General features: G+C 35.7%; 9 protein-coding genes across 9 annotated transcripts; 3 read left to right on the top strand and 6 right to left on the bottom strand.

Moving 5' to 3' along the window:
• Positions 1 to 134: 134 nt before the first annotated feature.
• Positions 135 to 3,364, top strand: RO3G_06142 (uncharacterized protein; the record flags this gene model as incomplete). The annotated part of the gene is made up of 2 exons (XM_067660732.1): positions 135 to 3,149; positions 3,320 to 3,364. The coding sequence occupies 2 exons, from the start codon at positions 135 to 137 to the stop codon at positions 3,362 to 3,364; spliced, it is 3,060 nt and encodes a 1,019-aa protein (XP_067516833.1).
• Positions 3,365 to 3,736: 372 nt separating this feature from the next.
• Positions 3,737 to 4,954, bottom strand: RO3G_06141 (uncharacterized protein; the record flags this gene model as incomplete). Its single annotated transcript, XM_067660731.1, has 2 exons — positions 3,737 to 4,397; positions 4,578 to 4,954. 2 exons carry the CDS (start codon positions 4,952 to 4,954, stop codon positions 3,737 to 3,739), a joined length of 1,038 nt encoding a protein of 345 aa, XP_067516832.1.
• Positions 4,955 to 5,144: 190 nt separating this feature from the next.
• Positions 5,145 to 6,105, bottom strand: RO3G_06140 (uncharacterized protein; the record flags this gene model as incomplete). The annotated part of the gene is made up of 3 exons (XM_067660730.1): positions 5,145 to 5,453; positions 5,612 to 5,954; positions 6,008 to 6,105. The coding sequence occupies 3 exons, from the start codon at positions 6,103 to 6,105 to the stop codon at positions 5,145 to 5,147; spliced, it is 750 nt and encodes a 249-aa protein (XP_067516831.1).
• Positions 6,106 to 6,573: 468 nt separating this feature from the next.
• Positions 6,574 to 7,763, top strand: RO3G_06139 (uncharacterized protein; the record flags this gene model as incomplete). The annotated part of the gene is made up of 3 exons (XM_067660729.1): positions 6,574 to 6,664; positions 6,716 to 6,865; positions 6,991 to 7,763. The coding sequence occupies 3 exons, from the start codon at positions 6,574 to 6,576 to the stop codon at positions 7,761 to 7,763; spliced, it is 1,014 nt and encodes a 337-aa protein (XP_067516830.1).
• A 3,372-nt stretch (positions 7,764 to 11,135) lies between these two features.
• Positions 11,136 to 11,925, top strand: RO3G_06138 (uncharacterized protein; the record flags this gene model as incomplete). The annotated part of the gene is made up of 3 exons (XM_067660728.1): positions 11,136 to 11,559; positions 11,613 to 11,875; positions 11,917 to 11,925. The coding sequence occupies 3 exons, from the start codon at positions 11,136 to 11,138 to the stop codon at positions 11,923 to 11,925; spliced, it is 696 nt and encodes a 231-aa protein (XP_067516829.1).
• A 453-nt stretch (positions 11,926 to 12,378) lies between these two features.
• RO3G_06137 (V-type proton ATPase proteolipid subunit) lies at positions 12,379 to 13,102 on the bottom strand (the record flags this gene model as incomplete). The annotated part of the gene is made up of 5 exons (XM_067660727.1): positions 12,379 to 12,480; positions 12,531 to 12,607; positions 12,658 to 12,894; positions 12,946 to 13,004; positions 13,089 to 13,102. The coding sequence occupies 5 exons, from the start codon at positions 13,100 to 13,102 to the stop codon at positions 12,379 to 12,381; spliced, it is 489 nt and encodes a 162-aa protein (XP_067516828.1).
• Positions 13,103 to 13,401: 299 nt separating this feature from the next.
• Positions 13,402 to 14,796, bottom strand: RO3G_06136 (uncharacterized protein; the record flags this gene model as incomplete). The annotated part of the gene is made up of 4 exons (XM_067660726.1): positions 13,402 to 13,893; positions 13,945 to 14,458; positions 14,515 to 14,669; positions 14,737 to 14,796. The coding sequence occupies 4 exons, from the start codon at positions 14,794 to 14,796 to the stop codon at positions 13,402 to 13,404; spliced, it is 1,221 nt and encodes a 406-aa protein (XP_067516827.1).
• Positions 14,797 to 15,891: 1,095 nt separating this feature from the next.
• RO3G_06135 (uncharacterized protein) lies at positions 15,892 to 16,312 on the bottom strand (the record flags this gene model as incomplete). Its single annotated transcript, XM_067660725.1, has 3 exons — positions 15,892 to 15,945; positions 16,139 to 16,214; positions 16,281 to 16,312. The coding sequence occupies 3 exons, from the start codon at positions 16,310 to 16,312 to the stop codon at positions 15,892 to 15,894; spliced, it is 162 nt and encodes a 53-aa protein (XP_067516826.1).
• A 562-nt stretch (positions 16,313 to 16,874) lies between these two features.
• Positions 16,875 to 17,893, bottom strand: RO3G_06134 (uncharacterized protein; the record flags this gene model as incomplete). The annotated part of the gene is made up of 2 exons (XM_067660724.1): positions 16,875 to 17,374; positions 17,530 to 17,893. The coding sequence occupies 2 exons, from the start codon at positions 17,891 to 17,893 to the stop codon at positions 16,875 to 16,877; spliced, it is 864 nt and encodes a 287-aa protein (XP_067516825.1).
• Between the last annotated feature and the right edge of the window lie 437 nt (positions 17,894 to 18,330).

Genomic DNA, 18,330 nt, shown 5'->3' with positions numbered 1-18,330 from the left:
TTCGGAGTTCAGATAGATGATTGAAAATAATTTCTCCTTTTTTCTCTTTCTCTTTCTTCTAAAAAAATTTTTTTATCATTGTGTTGGCTCAAAGAGATAGAATGGGCCTTCATCCTGATATGAGCATAACGCGTATGCCTGTACAAGGCATGACATGTCAATCATGTGTACGAGCTATTACGAATGCTCTGTTAGCACTAGAGGATGTTGAATCAGTTGATGTGGATCTTGAAGGCGCCTATGCTACTATTTATCATAACAAAGTATCATTCAGCGATTTAAAAAGCACAGTTGAAGATTGTGGATTCGATGTGCCTATTCAAATAGCCATTCTTACTGTTCTCGGTATGACTTGTCAGTCTTGTGTCAGATCGATTACCAGCGCATTATCTTCACTGAAGGGTATTGTATATTTAGAAATCAGCCTTGACAAGAATGAAGCAGTTGTCGTCTATGATCCAGACAGAATTGACGAATTCAAGGTTACTAATACTATCGAGGATTGTGGATTCGATGTCATCAACTCACTGCGATCACAAAGTGAAGAAACAAAAAAGCCACAATTACAACAGCCAGAGGGATACAAACAATCTATCAAGGTAGCGCAGTCAGAAAGCAAGGTAACCGTAGAGGTACGTGGAATGACTTGTGCATCCTGTGTCACTAGCATCGAACGTGTCCTTTACGCTCAAGAAGGAGTGATCAATGTTAGCGTGGCTTTATTAGCCGAGAAAGCAGTTGTCAGTTTTGATTCGACTCTTATTCAACCAGATCAAATCATAAACGCGATCAATAATGAAGCACAATTCACAGCAGCATTAGTTCAGTCTCAAGAGGATGATTTGCTTCAATTACAGATCTATGGTATGACATGTGCTAGTTGTGTAGCAAGTATTGAAAAAGGTCTGGGATCACTGGATGGTATCTTGGATGTCTCTGTCAATTTGATCACCGAAAAAGCCAAAATTCGTTTCGATCCCAAATTAATCCATTCGCGTGCAATTGTAGAAGAGATTGAAGCGCTTGGGTTTGATGCTACCCTGTCCAATAACTCTCGAAACTCTCAGCTAGAAAGTCTTTGCAAAGTACGAGAAATTCAAGAGTGGCGTGCAGCATTTATCGAATGTCTCTTCTTTGCAATTCCTGTGTTTTTCATTGGTATGATCTTACCCATGATCAGTTGGAGCCGCTATGTGATGGAAATTCAAATCTTCGTGCCTGGACTTTATTTATTGCAAATTGCCCAGCTCCTCATGACAATCCCAGTTCAATTTGACATTGGTCAGAGGTTTATTCGATCTGCATTAGTTTCCATTTTGCATCTTTCACCTACCATGGATGTTTTAGTATCCATCTCCACTTTATCATCCTTTATTTTCTCTGTCATGAGTATGCTGCACGCTGTTTTTAATCAATCACCAAATCCACCAGCTGTTTTCTTTGATACCTGCACCATGCTCATCACCTTCATTGTCCTTGGTCGATACCTTGAAAACAAGGCTAAGGGAAAAACCTCTTCTGCTCTCTCAAAGCTCATGTCGCTAACTCCTTCTAGCGCCCGACTTGTCACACTTAATGAACAAGATAGTGTGGTGACTGAAAAGATGATCCCGTCTGAGCTCATTGCCGAAGGCGATTTGATCAAGGTGCTTCCAGGCGACAAGATTCCTGCTGATGGTAATCTGTTCTCTGGCTCCTCCACTGTGGATGAAAGTATGGTCACAGGTGAGGTCAAAGCTATTCCCAAAGAAATAAATGATGCAGTCATCGGCGGTACCGTCAATGGTTTGGGTACATTCATTATGAAGGCTACCCGTGTAGGCTCGGATACAGCATTGAACCAAATCATTCGCTTGGTCGAGGATGCCCAGATTAGCAAAGCTCCTATTCAAAGCTATGCTGATAAGGTAGCTCGTTATTTTGTTCCGATTGTGGTGCTTTTAGGTTTGGTTACATTTTGCATCTGGTCGTTGGTTATCAACTTTTTGGATGTTAAACAATTACCAGTCTTTTTACAGGAGGAGATCGCTATGGATGGTTGGTTTTTTGTGTGTTTCAAAATCTGTATTAGTGTAATCATTGTAGCCTGTCCATGTTCTCTGGGTTTGGCAACGCCTACTGCTGTCATGGTTGGTACTGGTCTAGGTGCTGAGCACGGTATCTTATTTAAGGGTGCTGATGTATTAGAAAATAGTCAAGCAGTTAGCAAAATTATTTTTGACAAGACGGGTACCTTGACTTGTGGCAAAATTGATCTAGTGGAAACGCATGGTTGGAATATAGATAGTGATCTTTTGCTCGTTATGGCAGCGATTGCTGAATCTCACAGCGAACATTTGCTGGGTCGAGCTGTGGTGAATGCCGCCAAGGAACTTACTGAACTGAACGCGTTAGATGTTTTGGCAACTACAACTGAATTTAACAGTGTTACTGGTTTTGGTATCTCTTGTAACCTCACCTTCCCTATGACTTTCCCAGAAGACCTGGGGCATCGTGTCTCATTGAAACCTTTATTGGGTACACACCATACAATCGTCATTGGAAACAAGGCTTGGCTGGAGGAACATTATGGTATCGGGCTCTCGGATGAGCAAGAGGCAGCATATCTTGAACAAGGCATGCTCGGTCGTACATGCATCTTGGTCGGCATTGATGGTCTTCCAGCTGGTTATTTATCTCTTTCGGATCAGATCAAACCAGAAGCAAAGCAAGTCATTAGCGCATTGCATGACATGGGTATTCAGACAGTAATGGTCACCGGAGACAACGCATTAGCTGCAGATTGTGTTGCCTCCCAGCTGGGTATTGAAGAAGTCTATGCAGGTGTGACACCAACAGGAAAGACACAGATTGTAAAAGCTATGCAGGAAGGGCAGGCTTCACATATTCAAAGAAATGGCTACTTGCCACTCTCTCAAAATGCCAAAACAATTGTGACTATGGTTGGTGATGGCATTAATGATTCCCCTGCTTTGGTCGCAGCGGACTTAGGTATCGCTCTTTGCAGTGGCACGGATATTGCAATGGAAGCTGCTGATGTGGTCCTGATGAGGAACGACTTAACTGATGTTGTAGCCGCAATGGATCTGTCAAAATCTATTTTTAACCGCATCCGAATGAACCTCATCTGGGCTTCAGTTTACAATTTCGTAAGCATCCCACTGGCAATGGGCCTCTTTTTACCTTGGGGTTATCGATTGCATCCAATGATGGCTGGTATGGCTATGGCAGCTAGTTCAACCAGTGTCGTTTTCAGCAGTCTTATGCTGCGTTGGACTTATAAGAAGCCAAGTTTATCAAAGAATTCTTTCGAGAAAAGTCCTGTGAAAGATGCTGCTGCTCATTTATCGCTACTGGCCCGTGACAATGAAAGCCAAGAAGAGATTAATCTTCGCCGCTTTGATACAGCAGTTGACGAGGACGATAACATGGATACTGAAAGAAAGTCCAACAGCAAAACAAACCGCATTACGAATTTATTTTTATCCTTATTTAATTCAAGACGTACTCAGTCTTATACTGCGATTTCAAAATACGAAGTATAATATCTGTAATCCGTTCACTTTTAATATCTGTAAATAAAGCACAATATATTTTAATTGTATAATTTTTTTATTAAATCTTGTGTTGAAACTATGATACAGTGAAAAACTTTTTTATGGATTAAAACGTGTTCAAATATAAAATATGAATAAGGAAGTGTTGAACCTCTCTAAGATGAACTAAAAGAACGTTTTTAGAAAGAAGGAACATTGGTTCTTTCAGCCATGGGAGGATAAGAAGGACCAATACGCTTAATAACAAGGTTAGCAAGATAGTGGCCGGCTTGTACACAGCGAGCAGCATCATGAACACCTTGAGCGTATAATCCCATGAAGCCACCACAGAAACCATCACCACAACCGTTAGTATCAACAATTTCGCTTTCAGCAACCTTGATAACAGGATAGCTGTTAGAAACGTTGCCAATGGCAGTGACAGTAGATTGAGCACCGTGGGTGATGACAACCAAACGAGGCTTGTCATTGCTTTTTTCGAGTTGAGACAACTTCTTGGCAATTTCTTCAATATCATCGGTTCCCCAGTTCATTTGTTGGGAGTAAGTACGAGCTTCGTCTTCGTTACCAAAAAGAATGTCAGTGTTCTTGATAATGGAATCAAGACGTTCCTTGAAGAATTGAGACAAGAAGGGTGCACTCAAGTTAAGAGCAAAGGTCTTGTTGTTCTTGGCGGCATGTTCGGAGACCAATAGAGCAGATTGATAACCACCATCGTGGGTGATGAAGAAACTACCAAAGTAGTAGTACTGGGCTTCTTCGACGTATTTCCAGTTCTCTGGCTTTTGAAGGAAAGAGGCTTGGAACTTTTCGGCAGCAGCCAAGTTGGCAACAAGAGAACTAATAGAAATAGGTTTTGCATGAGTAAAAAAAAGATAACAAGCATGCATTCGAGTATAATAATAGAAAGAATAATCAACTGCACAGATAACAAAAAGATGATAAAAAAAAAAAAAAACTCATCTCTTTGAAAATCACTAGCCTTCCACTTTCTATTATCATTTTTTCAAACAAACTTACCGGTCATGACCAGTGATCAAGACAGCACAAGTACCAGTGGGAGCATCCTTGGTAATTTCATAGTTTGTAGTCAAACCATCAGCTTCAGCAGCTTCCTTCATTGTTTCAGCAAATTGGTCGTCGGAAACACAACCCATATAGATAACAGACTTGGGAGGCAAAAAGTATTGGGCGCCACGAGCAGTGTTTTGAGCAGCACCGCCAGCAACATATGCGACCTTGTAGTTATCAACAATTTCCTTGTACAAAGGTTGGTGAGAAGCGTCAGCCAAGATAGCATCGTTGGACTTCAAGTTGTATTTTTTGAGAAGTTCTTCGCTAGGGTTACATTGGATATCCAATAAAGGATTTTCCATGGCTAAAAGTGTGAAAGGCATACTGAATAAAGAGTTTGTTGAAAGTAAAACACGAAAAAAGAAGAAGAAAAAAAAAAACTTTTTAAAAAGCAAAAAAAAGTTCAGATCGGATTTTTAATTTTAGTAGAAGCTGATTTCCATCTATTATTTATTGATGTTGAACACGTATTACTTTATTACAGGTACATAATGATAAAGAAGAAACAATTATCTATTTAAAGACAGATTTATCACTCACTTCAGTCTCTCGGCTTTCTTTTGCCATTGAGAGTCGAGCATTACGTTCGGTGTTATTCTTTTGTCTAGCAGCATATTTCACAAGTTTACTCTTACGCATAGCAGCACGAACAAAGTTGGGGTGAACAAATTCAGGATTCTCATAAACAGTAGGGCCACCAAAGGAACCCTCAAAGATTCTGATAGGTGTAAGGCAGAAACGAGGGCCGATTTCTACTAAAGAAAGGTCATCTTTATCCAAATGAGTGTAACCTGGTGTATTTTGCTTGTTTTTTTCAACCACCTTTTTATTATTATTATTAGTTGAATGCTTGTTTAACTTATATTTCCTTCACTTGCCTGATAGTTTCTAAACCAAACACGATTATCAACAATTGAGAAAGTCAAGACATGATCAATGAAAGGCTTTGAGCGTCTTGTTCCTTTAGGCACATTAAATACTTGACCAAGCAATTCCTTCAATAAACTCCAGTGAGGTGCAGAATCAAATGTCTTGTCAAATGATAAAATATGTCTAGAACCCTTTAAACAATTGCCTGTCATTTTTAATTCGTCCATTGTATGTAAGTTTTGAAGGTGAAATTTAACAGAGGGGCCGTTGGGCGTCTTCGCCATCCAAACATACAAGTCCTGCTTTTTTCTGGTTTCAAAAAACACGGCATTATTGCAGTTATTTAGATCAGCTAATTCATTCAAGATATAAAGGTTGTTCTTTGTGTCTAGTTTGGCATCTTTTTTGGAATGAGGCAATAATCCTTCGAGATCGTTCATAAGGTGGCGATAACTATGGAAACAAAGTTATTACTGTTTTCAACACTTCATTCTTTTTAATGTTACCGATAAGTGACACCGCGAGAACAGAGCATCATGACCCTCTGCTTGTTGATTCTTTTGTCTTCAGAATTCTTTTTAGTTAATGCTTTATATGCTGACATTTTATGCAGTAGATCAACAGAAAAATAAAAAAAAATAAAAGGAGTACTTTTGCGGGGACTTTGAAATTTAGTCTGTGGCTTATGGCTGCCTCTGTGTAGATATGAGCCGAGACTTTATCTCTTTTTCTTGTAAGACAAACAAAATAGGTGTAATTGCTTATTTTAGTAAACGCTTTATTAAAGAAAAAGGAAAAGGCTGTTTCTTTTTTTTTTTTTTTTATTTGTGTATGGCATTTGATAAAGATATAAAAAGTATATTTTACTTCAAAATCTAATTATAATTACCAACATAGTTGGTATCCAGATATGTTAGGGCAATATTTTAATTATATGATAAAGCATGTCTTGAAAGCGTAAATGTATGAGGTCCGACTGATATTTACAAAGTTTCTCTCCCTTTTTTTTATTATAAATTAATGTGCTTGTTTGTCAAATAAAAATTCATTTTTTTTTCTTTTTCTTTAAAATATGTCTATTGAAAACTTGGCAGAAAGTTTTAATCGAGTTCATTTTAGTTCTGAATCATTGCCTCAACAAAGGCAATATAACTATGCAAGTGGTAGGCATAAATAATACAAAAATCTAAACCATCTTAACATATAAAACACAGGTCATAAAAGCAAAAGTAATAGAAATCCTCAATGTATGCCAAGTGATGATGAAAACTCTTCCAGTGAAGATGAAAAAGAAAAGAAAAAGGCTAGTAAGCATAGATCAAACCCATTGCCAAGTGATGATGAAGATGACAATGAAACATCAGGTAAATTTCTTTTTTTCTTCTTCTTGTTTTTATTCCCCTTTATTGCTCCTTTTTGGAATGATTACAAACTACTCGGAGCTTTGAGGAATTCCTGCAAACAATAATGTACTCACACATATACATAGATGATGACTGCCTGATACCAAGAAAAAAGCCCACAAGTAAATCATCAAGAGAATTGTTAAAGAAAACTTTACGTCAAACACGCTCTGATGGGATCACAAATGCGTATTCTAATAACAACAAATTATCTATGAACACTACTCGTTCAACTGATGATCTTACAAGGACAAGAAGAACCAGCCAGCAAATAGACAACGATGATGATGACGAAATCATTGGACAGCAATTGATATACCAGCAGCAGCATGATGCAGTGTATCAAATGCATCAATATCAACAACAACATTACCATGCTCAGCAAAGAAAACAGCAGCAACAGCAAATGCGCATGTCTGGTATGGATTTATTAATACAAAGAGAACAAGAAAAAGCAGAATCAAAACGCCAAAAGCCAAAGATTGTACCAGGCAAAGTAAAGATTGAAGGTTTATTAAGTAAATTACCTGAACAGGGAACACATAACATTAGCTTTCAACAGTTACAACTTCAACAACAGACTGTGTTAAAGCCTGCTAAAAAGGTACCTAAGGCACCGCAACAACAGCCAGCAATATACCCTTCCATTGACTATGGAAGGGTGATGTATAACCCTTCTGTGGGAGGAATGCCAAACACATTCTATCAATTACCCAGTATTCCCATAAGTAATGGAAACTTATACATGAATTATAATACTACTCAACCTCTAAGACCTGGAAGTGTTATGTCTACTAATACCAATAACAATAACAACAGTCATCGACAGTTACCTAGTTCTTCCATTCCTTTTGTATAAGTAGTATCTTTCTGTAACATCAAACATCCTGAAACTCAAAAAGGGGAAGAGTTTTAGTTAAGGAGAAAGGGAAAAAATAAACAAATAGGGTTTGGTTATCCCTTTTTATCTTAAATAGGATGCTTTACTCACACCTCTTCTTTCTTTTTTTTCTTTTTTTTTTATTATTGATTTGATAATAAATATATAATAAGTATTTTGTTTGGACCTTCTTTAAGCATACAACATTTACTAATTATTTTTTTCGCCAATAAAAATATTGAATTGAGGAAATAGCTATGTGAACAGTGAGTTGTTGAAAAGAGGTAGCTTTAAATACCAAAAAAAAACCTCCCGGCATTTTATACGAACAATCTTTCAAAAGCAAGCTATCAATTCCATTAATTAGCAAATTACATGATTTGACAAAATCTGGATGGTATGTACCGTCTTTATTAATTACTTTTGGATTTTTGATTTCAAAATGCAACAGCTGCTGTTCCAAATTTTTATATCTTGGTTTGAATCCGCCATCCGATTTTCTTCCTATCGCTTCCTTTCGTAATTTGCTATCAAGCAATTTCTCATCGTTTCTCACAATATATGATTTTAGTCATGCATAATCTTAAGTATATACAAAATATAAATGCTTTAAAGTAGTTGCTTTCTTTTAAAAACGGTGGTGTCAACGAAAGAAAGTACGTGTTTTTGAATTTATCTTTCAAATATTGTAAGCCTTTGCTGGAATCACATTCTCTTGTACTATTATAAAAATGGATGCTAACAAGCTTCTTTTTAAAAGCTAATAAATATTTAGCATACATATTTCCAACCGCTTCATACATCATTTCAAAATAACCACCACTATTGAACATCATTTTCATGGCGAGCATTCTGTCTTTAACAACTACTTATTAACAGACCAAAGTTAATAATGATCATATACAAATATTAATTTTTATTTCTATCTTGTATATCTTTCTTAACTAATTAAATTGAAAGTTTGTACTTCTCCTCAATCTCTTCAATCTTTTTATATATATATATTTTCTTGTCAAATTTATGCTTCTGGGGTTTTTCTGAAATAAAGAAAATACCATTCAAAGCGCTATAAATATTTAAAAGTACTAAGAACTGATAACTTTATCAATTTTAACAAATTCATAATTATATTTCGCCAATCGCAGAATTTATTTAGCCTGACTTGGCAGCTTTTTTTTTTGCAAACTTTTCTAAATTTTAAGAGTTTCTTGCTACCATCATACCCATCAATGTGTCACTTAAAAAACAAAAATATGTACAGTACATTTAGATTTATTAATATAAAGCTTATCTTAATGCTTTCAAAGACTGGTTCACCTTTTACTTCTCTGCCTTTCGAATAAGAACGGAATTGAAATATAATTGTGCAAACAATAATTGAAATCATCCGTAATTAGAATTTTGTTGTTTACGCTTTTGAGTTTATCAGAAATGAACGCTATTTGGATTAAACCATTGAAGAAAAGTTTTCTGGGCAGTCTCGAATAGGATGACCTTGTTCATTACAATTGAAGCGGTGTTTTGTATTGATGAGATCTCAGCAGTCAGCTCTACAATAACCCTTCCTTTAGCAGAATCGGTGATGGGGAAGCATCTCATCCTACGTAAGTAAAAGATCTCATTTACTGTCAATCTATTCAATGACACGACTATACTTTTCGAAACATTTATTTTTGGCGTTGAGAAAATCCAGATTAAGGACGGCGTAACATTGACCAACAAAATAGTCTCTACCTTTAATAATATTCTCATTAAAAATAAGGCTTGAGGAACAAAACTATTTGTAGGGTGCCACCACTAGAATCTCAGGCGGTTTTAATAAAAGTTTATTATGCTTTTGCTCGACAAGTCGACCATGGTAGATAAAAGTTTCTAAAGTGTTAAAGGAACTAAAGATTTTTTTTTAAATTGTGCCACGTCTTGAATAGTTGTAACATCAATCAAAAAACTTTCTTCTTCAAGACCTTTCATCCAAATTGTAATGCTTTTGGAAGAAATGAAAAAAGAATCGAATGTACTAGGGCTTATAGCGAATTTGGAGCAGAAGAATCCCTTTGTACAGGGATTACAGGTTTAGTACCCTACTTAGGCTCAAAATAAATAAAAACAACATACGATCAACAGGGTCTGTTCTGTTTGTCATTAAACTTGTCTGAGTCTAAATATATATATACATATGTGTGTGTGTGTTTTGTAACTGAAAGAACATTCCAATTTATAAATGGAGTAAATTTTTTTTTTGGAGAGCTTTAAAAAAATTTTGCATGTGTGTGGCTGATACTATTACTTGAACAACATTCGTGGGAAATTGCTGTCATTTTTTTTTTGATCCGCTCATCACTTAAAAAAGTATAGATTCTGTAGTTATATTTCTAGATCTACCTTTTCTATTACACACAAATACCTATTAAGTATACCATTTTTTCTATATTAAATCTCCCTAAAAACTAGTTAGCAGTAAGCTCAATGATACTCTCCTATTTTTGAAATATACAAAAAAGAAATACAAACATATTTCTCATTCCAAAAATGAAACTTGATCGCTTCAACGGATATAAGACCATAACTCAATGAAAAGCCGACAGAAATCGGATACCAAAACTGATTTGAACAAGACATTTGCTCATTGTTTATTAAGGAACTCATTTCTTTTTCTTTTTCTTGTGTTTTTACTTGCGTTTCTTTTTCTCATTGACTGTTCTGCTATCAAACTAAAGAACTCGTACAACTTTACAGATCAAACCAATAAAATAAAAAAAGACTATATTCTCTATAATTTAACATGATGTCTCAGATTCATTCGTTTTCTCCGAAAAAAAAAAAAAAAAAAAAAAAAAAAAAAAAAAAAAAACCGCTTCATATTTTTTTTTCTTTTTAAAACTCAACGGCCTTGTTCCTTCTTTAATTTTTTCGGAGGCATGAGTCAAATTCAAATTTTTAAAAGGCTTATTTTTCTAAAACCAAAAAAAATTCACCAAGCCACAGGTAAAAAAATAAATAAAATGGGATCAGAACATAAAACTGATTTCTTTGGGAATAGTATCTGGAAGATGTAACCAATATCATCCTCAACCCAATGAACAAGATAAATTGGAAGTTTGAAAATGATAAGATCAAAGGCAGGGATCAAGGTTTTACTGCCATTTTTAGTGTTGGTTCGGGTTGGGGCCTGAAACGGGAGCCATAAGGTTTACCCCTACGCCTTTAAGTCAAGGGGGGGGTGGATCCGGTTTATTCATTTTAGCCCTTAGTTGGATTCTGTCCGTTTGTATGAAATTCAAATTTTATAGCTTTATTTATCTGTATTAACAAAACCTTATATCAGATACTGGTGTCATCTTGATTAAATCCATGTACTATGATAATACGCGTCGGCTTTCATCTTATCAAGAAGTAGCAACAGCTGCTTTTGGCCCTATTGGTGGCTGGTTGGCTTTTTTCTTTACAGCAATTACACTAGTAGGCGTTCCAGTATTATATATCTTATTATCCGGATCAAATCTTCATAATGTCGCCAAGGGTACATCAGCAGAATTGACGTTCCCGATTTGGGTCATTATCTGTGCAGCGATCATTGCTGTTCCCTTTTTGTTTTTTAGGTCGCTTGGAGAAATTGCTATTCTCAGTTGCTTTGGTATGCTTTCAACTGTTATTGTTATCTTGATTGTTCTTGGTGTATCCGTTCAACAAATACCTGAGCAGGTGGATGTACATCACGATTCTGTCATTTGGAATATGTTTCCTATCGCCCTAAGTTCTATTGTTTTCAGTTTTGGTATGTTTACATTGAACTTTTTTTTAAGCATAGAAAATGTTAACTTTTTTTAGGTGGTAACCCTGTCTATGCTCATGTGGAAGCCAGTATGCGCCGACCTAAAGACTGGAACATGGTTTGCTTTACAGGTCTTACATTCTGTGTCATTCTCTACTTTTTAACTGCTGTACCAGGTTATTATGTGTATGGTACTGCTGTTCAATCCCCTGTCTATGACAGTTTACCTAACGGCGGACCTAAATCAGCATCTATCATCATCATCACCATTCACTTGCTTCTCGCTACCCCTATTTTATTGACATCGTTTGCTCTGGATGTAGAAAAGATGCTTAAAATTAACTCTGAGCATCGATCAAGACCTGTTGAGTGGAGCCTGCGTTTCATGTTTCGCGGTGCTCTGATTGTGGTCATCACAGTCATTGCGATTTATGTCCCTTTTTTTGGTGACTTTATGTCTTTATTGGGTGCCTTTTCAAACTGTGCATTGGTCTTTATTTTCCCTGTTGTTTTCTATTACAAGTTGACAGGAATTCGAGGCAAGCCATGGTATGATTATATCCTGGGATTCTTAACACTTTTGCTGGGTATCGTTGGTTTAATCTTTGGAACAATCTCCGCTATTGAAGCATTGAATAATGATTTCAAGAATAGAAAATAATCCACATCTCTTTCCACACTTTCATTTTTTGTAAGCATACATTATTGTTCTCAATTCACTTTGTACTTTTTTTAAAGAAAAAAATATGATTACATAAAAAAGATGTATAAAAATCTTTTTAATATACACGGTATAAAATTTTCATAATAAAATCATCCTTTTTACTGGCAAACACTTTCAGTGCCAGAGGCCTTCGTGTTCAAAATCAAAGCAACAATAAGACCATAAAGACCCAATACTTCAGCAAAAATCAAAATCAAGATCTATAAATACATTAGATATCTCTTGTTTGTTTTGCTTTGATTTCATTTACCATTCCGACAAACATTCTAGGTTGTTGAGCAGTTGCACGTACACCAGCATCACCAGTAATACCAATAGCAATACCAGCTATAAATAACACGTTATTTACACACATACAAAATGAAAATATAACATACCAGCAAGACAGGAAAGACCAACAGAAAGACCAGCAGCCATTTGAACAAAACCACTAAAAAGTGTTTGCTTCATAGCAAGCCCACCAGATAAAAGAACGGAGACAACAACACCATAAATACCCAAAATACCAGCCATGACAACAGGAACAATACACTTTAATACTAAATCAGGACGTAAAACACCCATAGCAGAAAGACCAACGCCAGATTTGGCAGTACCATAAGCAGCACCGAGACCTGCAATGAGTTATTATAAAGATAAAATCTCGTGAAAAAAGCAAAACTTACAGCTGAAGACAATGGCAGCAGCACAACCCATGGTGCCGAAGAAAGGAGCATAGACAGGACTATAGGAAAATATTAATATTACTGCTTCTCTTTTCCTCCTTCTCTTTTTCTTTCTCTTCATCTCGAAAATAAATTGCCCTTACCAATATTCACTCATTGTACTATATAAAGAAAAAAATAGACTTTGAGTTAAGTTGAAATTAGAAATAAAAAATAAGCTTTTTCTGCTACAACTTACGTTTAGTTTCTAAAAAGTTTCAAAAGAAAAAAAAAAAAGAGGAAAAAAGAGGGGGAAAGCAAAGTGTAAGAGAATAAGATTAGAAAACAGTCACGCCAGATGCGCATATTAATGATCGACTGAATAAGTGAGAAGTTTATGCAACAAAATAATAGGTTTTTTTTTTTATTTAACAATGATGAGGAATGAATGCTAAGGATACAAACGCATAAAAATAACTACGCAGGTACATGCATATTTCTTCTACCGAGCAACGTAGCATTGTTCATATTTAAATCGAATGTTTTTTTTACTTTTTGATTCACAATGGCTGGTTTATCCTTAAATGTTTGAGATTTCATTTTAGATGTAATATGATCTACTGTGCTTTCTCCTTCTGAAGTCGCGTATTCATCATCTGAAAGAGCGTCGCCTGAACTGAACATGTACCATTTGTTTCTTTTACGTTTATTTTCTTTTCTATAAGCTCGTTCCTCTCCTATACGATGAACAGCGCAAGATACATCAAATACTTCTTTCATGGAAGATAGGCCTGACAAAAAGACATCTTTTCTCTTAGTTCTTGTTGTGATTGGTGTGATGGATATGGTTTCAGTGGCTAAGGAAGTTGTGGTAGACGGAGGGACGATCAGACCAGGTGAACATATACTATTTTTAGTCTCAGTGACAGGAGCATCATTGTCATCATTATGAGACTCTGCGGGTGTATCCTATAATTATTTATAAGCTTTTCGTTACAAACTCTGACCTTTTTAGTTTACCCATCTATTTAACCAAGGATGAGCTAGGAATTGATCAATCGTATATCTCTTCTTGGGATTGATTTCCAATAGATGGCTGACAAGATCTTTAGCGTCATCTGAAATATGGTCCCACCAAGGGCTCAAGAAAGTATAATGTCCCTTGGCCACTTTTTCGGTGAGTGTATCAATGCTTTCGTCGTAAAAGGGTGGGAACCCGCAGAGCATCGTATAAAGCACACAGCCCAGGGCCCACATATCGACTGATTTTGAGTATCGTTCATCTCTCACAATTTCAGGTGCTGTGTAGCCAACCGTACCACAGGGTGTCATGGTTTGTTTGTCCCACACGATTTTGGATAAACCGAAATCAGCAATCTTAACTTTACCAATCCCACCGCCACCGATACCAGGTACAAATTCACCTTCATCTTCTTTGGGTTCATCGTCATTCTCTGGTTGTGTGGGAAGTGGACTATATTTTCGTTCCATAAATGGTATAGGTTCAAATAATATATTTTCTGGTTTGATGTCTCTACAAAATTGATGAAAATGAGAAAGAGAGAGCGTATTTAAAAATAGATTTTGTACCTGTGAACAACCCCTTTTTCTTCATGCAAATAACGAATTCCTTCAGCCACTTGCCTAATACAATGACGAGCCAAATCTTCACTAAAGTAAGTCAGCTGAACAAGTTGATGGAATATTTCTCCACCATCCATTAATTCCAGGACTAAGAAATAATGCTGTATCATTGTTGTGTAAATAAAGTTGGAAATCTACATAAACACACACATGAAATTACGATTTTACCTCTTGTGTTTCCTTGAAAAATAAAAATTTCACAACAGAAGGATGATTCATAGTACGCATGATTTGAACTTCTTTAAGTACACTCGCTTTCTTCATTACACACACAATATTCGAGTAAGTTTGTGTATCTTTAATAAACCCATGATTTTTTATTTACCTGAATTTGATTTAACTCATATTTTCGTATGATTTTAATAGCTACGAATTGATTTGATGTCTTATCGAAAGATTTGTATACGTTTGAAAATGCGCCTCTGTTTTTGTGTGTTGTTATTATTAATCAAATAGTTTCATATGAATTATATACTATTTACTCTCCAAGTTTCTTTATTAACGTATAATCTTCTAACCCTTCATATTTTGGTAACCTTGATTTAGCTATTGTATCTTCCTTTACAATACGAGACATAGCTTTATGTTTATTTGCTTTTTCTTCTTCTGATGATACGTCATGATTGTTATTACGAAAAATACTCTTTAATTGATTGAAGACTGACATTATTTTAAAATAAATAGTTAAAAAAAGTAAAAAAATATAAAAAGAAAGAAAATAGAAAATTATATTTAACTTTTTTTTTTGCAGAATCAAGTGCTTTATATAAAAAAGGGGTACATAACTCCGCAATAGGCATTGTAAGTGTCATAAATGATATCATTTTTATTATACAATAAGACGCTAATCCTTACATTAAAGGAGGCTATTGTTTCAATTCACCTAAAACGGCCTGTTTTTCTTTTTTGGAAGGTTCAATTTAATAACTAAATTCTATGTTAAGGAACCCAAATTCAAGACAGCCGATCTATTTAAACACAACATAGTTTTTCTTTGGATAAAATCAAACAAGCTTTTTTTTTTGTTTTATCCCTTTTTATGGTTTTAACTGGTTGTCAAGTTGTAAATTTTCTGTATCCATGGTAACTCAATCTCGACATGTTCAATACTTTCTCTCTCCCATTTATTGTTTCAATTTTTGCTCCAATTGCGTATCACAAATGTTACAAAATATAAAAGAGGTCTTGTTATAAATTTGGCGACAATGGCTCTGTAGAAAGTTCAAGAAAAAAAATTGTCAGCTGAAATAAAAAACAAACACCGAAAGCAGATTCAGGGCAACCACACACATACACGAAGTTTTTTTTGTTTAATCAATTCACTCATTTTTTTTCAAACTCGCTTTCAGATGGAATGGTATCTTTGGGATGTTTAGCCTATAGAAACGTATGAAATTCAGTTCTCTCTCTCTCTCTCTCTATAAAGAGACAGTCGCAGACTTACTTCGAAATGCTGAACCAAAAGTTTATAATTAGCAAGTGCAATAAAGCATTTAGGACACTTGATCTATTATTTTCCCGCCTCCCCAGTATTTAGTCTTAATTTTATTGACAACGCTTTTTCCTTTACCTGAAGACCAGCAGCACGAGCTCCTAACTGCGAACCTTTTGCTGAACGCTTAGCAGCTTCCTTTTGAGCTTTCTGTCTAGAAGGAGGGAAGATATTGTTCAAGCTATTCTCATTTCTCAATCACATAATTCCATTTTGTTACCTAGCTTGTTCCTTTTGATGACCACGAGCCATTAGTGAATTTGAAAAGAAGAATAAAAAAGAAAAGAAAAGAACAAACAAGTAAAAAATCTTTGATTGTACAAGTCACGGACTTCGAACAAGTACAGTACATGAACAGTAATATACAGTCGTTCCAACGCCAAAGGGCGGGTTTTTAAAAATCAAAAGGCAGCTTTTATTATCTCAAAGGGCGATTTTTATTCTCTCAAAGGACGGGTTTCTTTTCCCTGAAGTTCGATATCTTTAACGATCTTTATTTATTGAGTGTTGATTTAAATATGATCCTCATTTAAACACTTTTCAAAAACATTCACAGAATGTTGTACAAATGCATAGAGGTGATTGAGAGGGACAGAATCACAAGCTCCAGTAATTCATTTAGCTAGGTTCTCCTTGTCCTCAAACTTACTACGCTTGACTTTGTTCTTAATTATTGCCCAAAACTGCTCGATTAGGTTGAGACCTGGAGAATAGGATGGAAGATAAATAGGTTTATAGCCTCTCCTAGTTGTAAGTTCATCTATTTCTTTAGCAGTATGAATAGGCTCATTATCCACAACTATGTAATAGCCCTTCATCTCAGGAAGATAGTCCATCTCATACATAGTTTTCTCAAGAAATATAAGGTAATGGCCCGTAACAGTACCTCTAGGCACAGACTTTTTGCTACTAGATGGCGCTTTGCTTCTGCGATTGTAAAAATCGATCTTGATGCGCTTGGACCATTCCTCTTGGGGTTTCGAAGCTCCATGGACAGAATAAATTTAGAAGAAATGGCACCCAAAATCGTATGAGATACTGCTTTCGTAGAGGGAGAGGTTACAATAGCTGGTTTTCCTTTTTCAGCCCAACCACTTGAAGGTCGCATGTTGATATTGAAAGCAGATTCATCTACAAAAACGCGGTTTTCAAGATAATTCATATCTGTTGCAGTCCATTGTTTGACCCAAGCCAGTCGATTGCCAATCTTGGTACTATTGTCTCTAGCAACCGGTTGAAGTGTTACTTTCTTGAAAGAAATATTGCACTCGGTCTTCAAGAAGTTATGAACAGGAGTCCTTTTAATACTTAAGTCTGTAAAGTTGTGAGTGAGAGAATCAACTGCGTCAGTCAATCATGCTTGCAGGCTATCATCGAAAAAGTTTACTAGGTGAATTTTATGTTCTGGTCCTAGCTAAGGCTTTGGTCTATTAACCAAGTTTGTTTTTCTAAAATATTCCAGTCCTTACCTTCTTTAAGTCTTTTAGCCCACTTTTGAGCCGTTCGTTCGGCAATACCACCAACTAAGCGACTAGACTTCGCAGCATTGAATAGCTTAATTCTATTCATATATGCAAACAAAAGCTTTTGTTCGTTTGAATATTTATTATAAACCTTTCTCTGCAGCTTAACTGTATTTGCAATCTCCTCCACGTTTGCATTTAACTCCAAGTCAGGTTCCTGCTCACTTTCTTGTATTTCACAGTATTGTCTAATACGAGTTAGGGTGGTCAAGTGGAATTGAGTTACATTGTCTTCCCAGTCCATGGCATCATTTCCCAGCTCATCGACAATCTTTTCTTGTCCATCTTTGTAATAAAAACGAAAACTCATTTCCTTTTTTATGAAAAAGCATTCTTTGAGAAAATAAAACCCACCTTTTGACAAAATACACCTTCTTCAGAAAATTCGCAAAAATTATCGTGCACTTTAGAAAAAATATCGTATATTTGAGAAAAAAAAATTGATACAGTGATGGAATAAGTCCTAATGTTGGCGGAACGAAGTCGAATAATGTGATAGATGCTCTCTGAGCCACACTTTATTTTCCTTTTTGTAATAAACAATAAATTTCCCTTTCTTCCCTACATCTTTCTGCCTAAGCATATATTCAATTTTTTTAGGGAGGGAATAAGTTGCAAAGTATAATAATACGAATTAAAAGCCTAAGTATCGTCGATACCATGGGTGGGCAACTATCACATTATTCGACTTTGTTTCGCCAACATTAGGAACGAAGTTATATTTTTTTAGGGACATCGATAGAATTT

This window comes from Rhizopus delemar, genomic scaffold (assembly GCF_000149305.1).
Source record: "Rhizopus delemar RA 99-880 supercont3.4 genomic scaffold, whole genome shotgun sequence".
Lineage (NCBI taxonomy): Eukaryota > Fungi > Mucoromycota > Mucoromycetes > Mucorales > Rhizopodaceae > Rhizopus > Rhizopus delemar.
Note: the sequence above shows the minus strand (reverse complement) of the source record. Positions and strands in the feature narration are given on the sequence as shown.